At 29.2% G+C, this 10423-nt stretch overlaps 2 protein-coding genes across 2 annotated transcripts; both read right to left on the bottom strand.

Moving 5' to 3' along the window:
* Positions 1-153: 153 nt before the first annotated feature.
* On the bottom strand, positions 154-722 carry Tsp_05857 (hypothetical protein). Its single transcript, XM_003380088.1, has 3 exons — positions 697-722; positions 433-598; positions 154-336 (listed from the first exon to the last, which is right to left on the bottom strand). Exons 1-3 carry the CDS (start codon positions 720-722, stop codon positions 154-156), a joined length of 375 nt encoding a protein of 124 aa, XP_003380136.1.
* Positions 723-1004: 282 nt separating this feature from the next.
* Tsp_05858 (putative LIM domain protein) lies at positions 1005-3057 on the bottom strand. Its single transcript, XM_003380087.1, has 7 exons — positions 2860-3057; positions 2548-2805; positions 2341-2474; positions 2151-2263; positions 1447-1530; positions 1158-1195; positions 1005-1046 (listed from the first exon to the last, which is right to left on the bottom strand). Exons 1-7 carry the CDS (start codon positions 3055-3057, stop codon positions 1005-1007), a joined length of 867 nt encoding a protein of 288 aa, XP_003380135.1.
* Between the last annotated feature and the right edge of the window lie 7366 nt (positions 3058-10423).

The raw sequence follows: 10423 nt of genomic DNA, 5'->3' as shown, positions 1-10423 counted from the left end.
TAGCCATTTCCCCCCCCTTGCAAAAGGGGCACTGTTTAGCGTAATGTCGCAGAGCGGTTCGTTTTGCGTTCACATTCCAGAGTTAAACCATCCACAGAAGCTTAATGGCAAAAATATTCCAATTTTTAAAAAATATTGTAGGCGGTTTATTTTTTACGATCGCAGTCGATTTTGCTTGTTCATTTTATGCAATTCGATCCGTCCGTTTGCACGATCAATAGGTCCGAATAAGACGATCGCATGAATTATAAAAAGGAAATCAAAAAAGTTATATAAAGTGGACGAACTTTCGTTTTGTTGAATAAAATCACTCCACATTTGGCCCAGTCGACAAAGCTTCAAAAATAATCAATAAAAATAAGCAAATATACATAAAAACGTAAACAGACAACTAGGGAATAAAGATGCAAAATAAATAAATAAAAATAAAACAATATCACCGTCATACCGACTAAGTTTGTCTTTCACTTTGCCAGCTTGAGTTAAGTCGACGTCGATTTGTGATTTTCGCTCCACTCGACCTTCTTGCGATTGTTCCAACATTGATCGTCGATTGCTTAAGCTTGGTATGGCGCCGAGATCGTCGGCCGTTTTCAAACTGCCTACACAACAGAAAAGGAATAGATCAATTCAACAAACTGGAAAAGTAAACAAGTAAACAAATTAATAATAATATATTACTGTTTGTTTATTTACATAAAAACACAATGCGCCCTGCGCATTTCCCCTCGATCAGTGTTGTGCATGTGTGAACCCTTCCCCCACGATCCGCTGTAAGTGCTATTGTTGATACTGGTGCTTTCAACAGTCACTTAATCATCACTGGTCCAAGCAGACGACGTGTTTGAAATGAAGAGAGAGAGAACATTTGCAAATTCAGCCAATTTGATTGAATTCATCAAATACCACCACCACAAACTAGCGCCCATACATACGCATAGGAATAAAAGATTCAAACTCGATAAAACAATCAATGCAAATGAATGTATGAATCAATCAATCAATCAAGCAGTAAATGAATCATCCAAAAATAGGGCGTTGGCTATCTTGAAATTGAAAAAAAAAGAAATGAATAACTAACTGCTAACAATATTCGAAAGTAAGGTTTGTTCAGTTAAATATTAATTGGAACTGAATTCATTTCAAATAATTCAAACTTCATTGCAACAATATAGATTCTTTACAATCGATGAATCTATTAATAATAGAATAATTACTAATCCATAACAACTACATCAAATGGCACTGTTTCATTTTTACAATGCAAAATCGTAATGAAAAGTATAAAAATGCATATTTGAAGAGATGAATTTTTGAAATTTGCGACAATCATTCAGTATTTTGTTTTGTTTTGTTTTTTTAAACAACTCTACTAATAAGTACTAATTTCAATTGTTATTTAACAAAAATATTTAATATTTTAAAAAAAAATTAAAATAAAATTACTTTTCACAACGCTGGGATCAAGCGCTTTCGGACGCCGCACAATTGCATAGTCGCTTTCTTCATCACTGTCGGTTGCACTGACGTCTAAAAATTGCCCTTCGCGTTATTTTTATTTCAAAATAACAAAGCAAATAAAAAAAACAAGCAAAAAAATGACTCATCCGTTTGGAAATCGATCAAATACTATCTCTATGATCACAAAATCAAAAAAAATGCAAAAAAAATTTGAAACAAAAAGAAGATAGATAACATTGAAATTGAATAATTTCAAATTGCATAACTTCCATTTATCTATTGATAATTGATTGCCATTATTCAAATTGAAAATTGCAAAATTTTTATTGTTCTTTTTATTAAAATAAAACGTAGTGCTTTTTTCTTGATCATGAAACAATTTTTCATTGAAAATGACGCGAAACGTGCTTTTCGTAAAATAATTTCAAAAAATGTTTTCCTCAAAATGTGCAGTGCATTATTTAATTGAAATGGACGAAAGATGTGTTTAAAATGTGTAAAGCTTCAGTCTTTATGGATTTTATAGAAATTTTCAATAAATTGTCGCGACTGGCTTAATAATAGAGGACAGACAGCAAGAAAAAAAAAGATGAAAGGAAAGGAAGAGAGGTAAAAAGGTTAGTTATTTGGAGAAACATTTTAAATCAAATGATTATTTAAAAAAACCAAATTAAAAAATTAATATATACCTTGTTGTTCATCATCAGCTGCTGCGTCGGTGATAGCCGCTTCAGGATGGAAAAGTTGCATCATGTGTATTTTGCAATACAATCTACCTTCGTGTGAATTGTAATTTTGGACGCTGTTTTCGAAAAAAAAAGTAAAATTGAATGAGAAAAATGAATATAAAAAATTAATAAAAAATGATACTCGATTTACTTGAGAGTTTTTTTACACTTCCAACATTTGAAACATGATTTGTGAAAAACTTTTTTCTCCAACTGCAACTTTTCCATTGGATAAACCACCTGACCGCAGATGCTACATTCGTGCGGTTCATCTTTTTCTTTACTCTTAATTATTTAATTAATTAGTTATTTGCATAAAAAGAATAATTTAAACTTAAAATTTTCTTGTTGTTTTCACCTCAAAGAATGTTTCTTTGATACGCTTTTTATCGTCCGCACTCAAAGTGATATCCAATTTTTTTTCGACGTTCTTTTCAACAGCAGCAGCATCTTGGGATGGCGCATCCTTGAGACGTTCGAACAAATCTTTCGTCTGATTCAAAGTATCCTTGCCAGCACCTTTGATATCTTCTTTGAGAATCTGCTTTTCACGTTTTTTCTCTTTCAATTCTTCTTCAATATTTTCAAATTTCTGCTTATACTGTGAATAGCGTTCCTATTAAATTCAATTATTATGCATTATGAAATCAATTAAATCAACAAAACAAACTTTATCAACAAGTGTCAACGGTGTGCGTTCAGCTTTTTCGATCGCTTTAGTATCTTTGAAATTTTCAAATGTTAAAGTGATATTGACCAGATTTTCTTTGCCTAAACCTTCAACTGGGATTTGTTTTTCCGGTGGTTGTTTAGCTTCGTTTCGTCCGTCGGTCAGAAGAAAAGTCGACTTCTGAAAAGTGCAAAGCATGTGGACAACAACAACAACAACAACAACAACAACAACAACAGAATAATTATTATGTTAAGCTACTGCTGCTTTTACTACTACTACTACTGCAGTTCCACAGCAAAATGTTACACAAACTGAATCCCACGCCTACACCTACACACAACAAAGAAAAATATGATAATTCATGCTCGATTCGAGTAATAGTGAATACATTAAAAAAATTAAACATAAATTTGCTTCACTTTAAATGCTACTCTTGAACAACAACAACAACAGCAACAGCAAAGAAAAAAAATTTTCCGATGCATGTCACCCTGAAATAACAATAAATTGTGTGTGCGCTTAACAAGAATCGAACGATTATAAAAATGACCACTGTCACACATTTGTAATAAAATGTTTGAATCTGGCTCCGCCCCCGGCAACAATACCAGCAGTGCTTGAAGGAATAATGCTGACTTTGACAATTAATTGAATCAAATGGAATACAATAGTAAATGTTGAAAAAGTCAAATATTTTCCAATTATAATCATAATTAAAATATCATACAAGAATATATATATATATATTTATAAATTTAGAAAAAAAATATGCAATCAAATGAACAAACATTTATTTATATAATATCTATTTAATTATGGAAAGAATTTCAGTTTCGTGCTCTGATTGGTGAAAGTTTTGAAATATTTGCTCCTTCGGTTTGCATATAATATTAATAATTCTTTCTGAGTGACCAGACAACCAAATGAACAAAAATCACAATCATAACGGAACAGTTGAGAATGTTTTCTTTATTTTTTTTTGAAAAAAATATCATCCAATGTTAAATTCAAGTAATCAGAACTACCATCTGTCGTATGCTGAATTATACACAACTATATATAAAATTGCAGCCAGCCGAAGAAGATGACAAAATGATAAATTAGAATAATTTTGCCGTCAGATTTTCAACATTGACCTCAATGGAGTGAAATTATCTCTTTTGCACCAGATTTGAAATATAAAAAAATTACTTTTATTTTAAAAGAAAAGAAAAATAAATGTCAGTGTATAAAAATATATAAAAGCATCATCATATAATTAAAGCAACAACATCCAATAATAATTTTCCTAATTTACATATTATTTTTCATTCACTAGTATGAAAAAACAAATTATTCACTATGAAGAGAATGATGAAATAGAAAAAGAAGTAAATTTTATAAAATAACATCTCAATGTTTTTTCTTTTGATTGTTAAAATGATGTAACAAACTGTTATTAATCAATAGACGAAAATGCATAATGAAAATTGTTAACAATCAAAATTCATCTTATTATACACATATGATGTACTTTTTTCTTATTCTTTTTTAAAATCAATTCACAATATTTTATTCACTCGATAAAAATGAGGAAAAAGAAACACTTTATTTATTATAATATAAAACAGGACCGACTATTGAAGCGAGAAGAATAAAAAGCAAACAGTGTGACATTTTTTTGTAAGTACTTTTAAAAAATTAAGAAAAATAAATTTAACAATGGGAGAAAAAATCCCATTTTTGTATAGTATTGTTGTTTTTTCAAAACAAATAAAAGCACTGAAATAATTCAAAAATTTAAATACTAGCTTCAGTGGTGAAAACAACTTTCAACATCAAGACCTTGTTCTCATTTAATTAAATTATTGCACATCAGAATGTCATTCTTCTGCATTCACCTACGGAAAGCCAAAACCGACAACACAATGACATGTTAAATTATAAAATATGTTAATTATACTGAGATAATTTTAGAAAAGAACAAAGAAAAAAAATATATATGTACATATGTTTACTTGCTTTTATTAAATTATAACAGAGTTGTAATTTTTTAAAATATAATCTATAATTTGGTATTCTGCCATTATAATGTGCTCAAAAATTAATACATATTTTTTCATTTCTCATAAAATATTTAAAAAAGAAAAAAAACTTACATAATGAATTCTGGTTGACATGAGCAAAAAAATAAACAATTTTTAGCTTATCCTGGCAATAAATAATTGCGCGCGCGCTTATTATTTATTCTGATGCTTAATCTTGTAATGCAAATCAAATCTGACGTAATACAGCGAGCGGCTGGTGATGTGAAAGCAAGTGTCAGTGGAGCAGGAGATCATAACTGCAACGCTTTCATAAATATGAGCAATTTTGTTTTGTTTACTAAATGTTCACGACAAAACGCACGATTAGGTCAAGGCTTAAAGTTGAATTCACGTCAACGTCCTAAGCGTGATTAAAAAAATTTATATAATTATACACGGAATTGTCTTCTCTAAGAGAATCCAATTTTCAATCATATATCAAAAATATGCATAATTAATTATTTAGTATGTCAAACAAACAAACAAATTTTATGCAAGATCAGTGTGCAATATAGATGAAGGAATGGAATTTTTCCAAATATACGACCTTCATTCACATCTCAAGATTTGGAAAACGCATCGACCGGTGGTGGTGCGTTAAACCAAATGTGACCCAATGGCAACTGACACGACGGTCAGTTGCATTTCAACCTTTTCAACATGCAAATTAGCCAATATTTCAATTGATAAATATAAAATTCATTCATTCATAAGTTCACAACTTTTAAACAGCAAACAAATTTCCCTTCATAAAACTGAAACTAGAAAATTGATCTCAGAGTTGAACTGAAGTAAACATACATCTATCTATCTGTACACATACACATATACATATATATGTAAATGTTATAAACTTAAAAGAAAAAAAGAAGAAAACAACACAACTATCGTATGCTGATTGTTCAAAGAAGAATATTTCAAAATTTGGAAAAAAAACCGAAAAAAAGAAATGAATAATCAACTTACCAATGCTCCTATGTCAGCACTCTTTTCAGCAATTTGTATCATTGGCGGTGGACCTTCGTCTTCTGTTGATGTAGATGACAAATCATCGTCGGAATCTTCATCCTTTTGAACAAATAATAAAAATATACTTTCATAAAAAATATATATTTATAAAAAAAATTGATCAAACATATTAAAATATATTACTGGTGGTGGTAGTTTGTCGAGTTGTTGTTCCACGGCGGGCAAAAGTGCATCATTGTCAGGCATTTTTGAAATTTATTTCAGAATAAATTCCAAAAAAGATAAAAAAGAGAGAGAGATAAATATCACCTCTACGACAGAAAAATTCCTGCAACAGATGAGCAATTAATTAAGAACAGCTGTTGAATATACGGTATAATATTTGAAAATTTGAATGCATACTGCACGCGAAACTGTCATATATTATCATTATCAGCTGCGGCATATGTATATATATACATATGTTCGAGCAATTTTTAATATTTTAAACAGAAATTACACAAAGCAACAACGAAAAGAAAAACTTGAATTACATACAACCGAACCACCACACACACACACACACACATACAAGTGCAGTAATAATAAGTTAATGCCAATGCGTTGATGTACAAGTAAGTGTGTACTTTGAACTTTCCCAGATGATCAACAACAAAGTCAGATGATGATGATGATGATGATGATGGAAGCGAAAATGATAGCTTTTTTTACAATCATCTATTTTATTGTATATTTCTTGTTTTATTTTATTTTTTTTATCAATGTGAATTCCATTTTATAGAACAACAACAGTAAAGCAACTGATGACATAGATAGCTGATAAAAGCAATAACCGGAAGTGTACACGCGTCCTTCTCATTGAGATAAACTGCAAAATGATTAAACCAGCAACAGTATAATAAGCAATTGTAAAACAATAATAATAATAATAATAATAATAATTTAAATACGTAATAAGTAATGTAGAAGAGCAAAAAAATAGCAATGCTTCATCAGAGAGTGAATGGATGAACACAAAAGAAATTAATTCATCATTCACACGTTAACTGAAGAAGAATATGAGTATATTTGATCATGGAGGTGTAATAGAAAGAGTTGCAGAAGATGACAACGAAGCGATTGGTTCATTTTTGAGTTGTATAATTACGCAAAATGTGCATATGTTATTTTGAAGCAATGACGATGGCGAAGGTTGAAAGCGTTTGGTTAGCAATTCCAAAAGGATGAATGGTTGTTACGCAGTACTACTACTACGATTACTACTCGTCGGTAGAATTCCAACGGGCCACTAAATGTCGTCAATTGCGAGTGAAACAATTAAACAAAATTAATAAATTATTATTGCATCAAAAAAATAAATATGCTAGATATTCGTATAAAATAAAAATTTGAATATTATTTTTTGAACATCATTCTACTGATGCTAATTGAAAAAGAAACAATTTTTGAAAATTAAATTCAAGTGAATAATTTAATAAATAAACAAAAGTATTTATAATGTATGAAAAATAAATCTTTGAAATAAGCTCTAGCTTTTCGTTCATCAATCAACTAATAATAATAATAATAATAATAATAATAATGTAATGATGCTGAAATGAATCAATCACCTTGTAATGATGGTCAAAAATATCTTCAACTATTACAACATCAGCTTCAAAGAAAACAACAAAAAAAAGCTATCAATTTCATAAGCAAAATTTGGAAATTGATATATGCCTGTTGCACTGTCAATCACTGATTTCAACAACAAGTTACAATGCATGTTTGAAAGTAATAATTTGAGAAAAATAAACAACGTTTATGAAGAAAAAAAATTTTTTTTCATAAACTCCAAAATATTATAATAAAATGAAAGTGTTCAAATGAAAATAAAGCAAAATCAAATAGACAAGTTATTCATTCATTGTGATCAGCGTAAGTAAGCAACTTTGAATTTCACTCTTATTTTCTATGCAAACAGAACATGCTTAAATTGAAAACTCGGAAGACAAGTTTCATTAAAGCTATATCATTTGACAGAAAAGAAATGAATTGGAGAAAAGAAATAACCGAACAATAATAATAATAATAAATTTTTTTAAATAATAAATGAAAAATTTTAAAACAAAATTGCTATTTCCAACGAGAAAAATTAATAATAAAAATTTTTAGCCTTACCACAAAGTTTGACACTTGCAAATGAGAATTTAAATTTAAGAAAAATGAAAAAAGAAATCCTTGTACACTTATCACAGGGAATGAAGTTTAAGTTATTATTCTTCTTCATTTCATTCTATTCATTACTTCAACAATATTTAAAAGTGAAATAATAATAGTAATAAAAATGTTGATTCAATGAAAAAAGCAATACTGTTGTTGTTCATAGAAGAAGCTGAGAATTAAAATCAGAAGAAGAAGAAGAAGAAGAAGAAAAAGCAGAATGAATAGTTTTTGTTTTCACCATGAAAATATGCCGTATAATTATCATAATCAAAAGTAGAAAATTTCTATTCAATGGAAAAAAAGAGAACCAGGAATAACATTAAAACCACGTGCATATGGCGTGTATATGTTGTGCATGTGTATGCGTAGCGCTTGTGTTGCAGAGTGAAAAGCCGCTTGATGCAAAGGCACGCAAGCAAAATGAAACAAACGCGCATCACTTGGTTTAAAAGTCCAAACCCAATCAGAAATCAGTTAAAGTAAAACACTCACTCATTTCATTCCACTCCATTCCACTTCGCTCAATTCTTCTTATTCATTTCATTATTTCTCTTTACACTCTTCACGTTCGCCTGCTTATTTTCTACTAAATGCCTCCAAAACTCTCCTCCGCAGCGTAACACATGCGAACTCTAAATAAATAAATAAATAAATAAATAAATAAACCTTGTATACACTAACAAACCTACATGCATACTTACATGCGTATATATGCTGGTTCATTGGTCACTTTTACACTGCTCTTGTGACAGTTGCTTATTTTTCTAAACTTCTCAAGTGAATTTTCATTTTTTCACTAAAAATTATTTAAAAAAAACAAATTATTTTACCTTTGCATAAAAAGAACAAATTTCGTTGATTCGGATTAATTTCCATCAGTAAATAGAAACAACTTACTCGTTGTTGTTTGCCGTTCCCATGCTGCTTTCTGCATGTAGTCTTACTTAGTATGTATTAAGATCACCTTTGTTCATGTAGATCAATCACATTTTGTATGATGTAACCCGTCGACCGATTATAAATCAAGAAAAACAAATTTGCACTCGTCTTTAAAATCTTCTTTTGCTAAAATGGAAACAAACAAATAAACTTGCTCTATGTGAAAAATCATCGCGGTTAAATTGAGTCAATTTTCAAATAAAAATAGCCAAATAAACAAAAGTTCAAAGTTCAAAGTTCGTCAACGAATTGCAAAGTGATAAATTACTTTTCTTATAATAATTTAAAAAATAAATAACTTCATTTTTTTAAAACCTACTGTAAAATTATCACAGGTTAAATTGGCTGATTAACAATTTGGAAATTAGAAAAAGTTCAATAATAATCATTTTGCTAATTGAAAATTTTATCAATTCAAAATATAAATAAAAATTCAACCATTTTCTTCACTGAAAAAAGATAACAATCAAAACTGCCTTAATTGAACATTACCAAAAAAAATACAGTAATTCAAATCAGTAAATCATGTTCATATTTTTAAAACTTTAAAATCAACGTAGAAATTGAATATGTAAGCAAAACTGAATATCACGAAAGATTAAAAATAAGTAATAAACTTGAAAAGCATGCAGAAAAAATGTTTTGCAGAGAATAAGTGATGAATAAGAATGAGAAGGTGAAGAAGATGGGATACGATTGTTTCAACGAAGGTTGTCACGTGGAGTAGTGGATTATAATTTTAATAAAGTTGAAGTGAAAATAAGTACAAATGAATGAATAACCAACAAACTGCTTGTTCAACAGATCAAACGTTCAACTGTTGTTGATAAGTAAATTACTGGAGATTAAACAAACATAATGAAATAAGCTCAAAGCGAACTGAAACGAAATTACTCAATCAATGCTGGGTGGAAAATTTATTTTTTTTTAATTATTCGAAGCAATAATAAACAATATTATTAGCAAGGAATAGAAGTTTTACCAAATTTTAAAAAAATGGGAAAAACTGCTACACTACGTTTGAAATGAGAAGAAAATCAATATTTTCCACCACCAACCAAACAAAGTGTTCAATTCGAATCAAGCAAGAACACTCCTGCATATTTTTGTAAATAAAAATAAAAGTAAAACATTTCACTTCAGTAAATTTATTCAGCATCGACTGAATATTTCAAATATGGTACAAATTTAAAAAAAATTTGATGTAACCCTTTTACATTTATCGGCAGAAAAAACGAACCAAAAAAAATTTTCTTCGACTAACTTTTAATCATAAATACAGCATATTTGGCCAGTGCAACTTGAAGCGAAATTGAAACAAACCAGTCAAACGAATAAATAAATAATCAATCTTTTCAGTCATAAGGGTGTGACATTTTCAA

Source organism: Trichinella spiralis (genome assembly GCF_000181795.1).
Source record: "Trichinella spiralis strain ISS 195 chromosome Unknown Scfld2, whole genome shotgun sequence".
Classification (NCBI taxonomy): Eukaryota; Metazoa; Nematoda; class Enoplea; order Trichinellida; family Trichinellidae; genus Trichinella; species Trichinella spiralis.
This window is presented reverse-complemented; position numbering and strand designations above follow the sequence as displayed.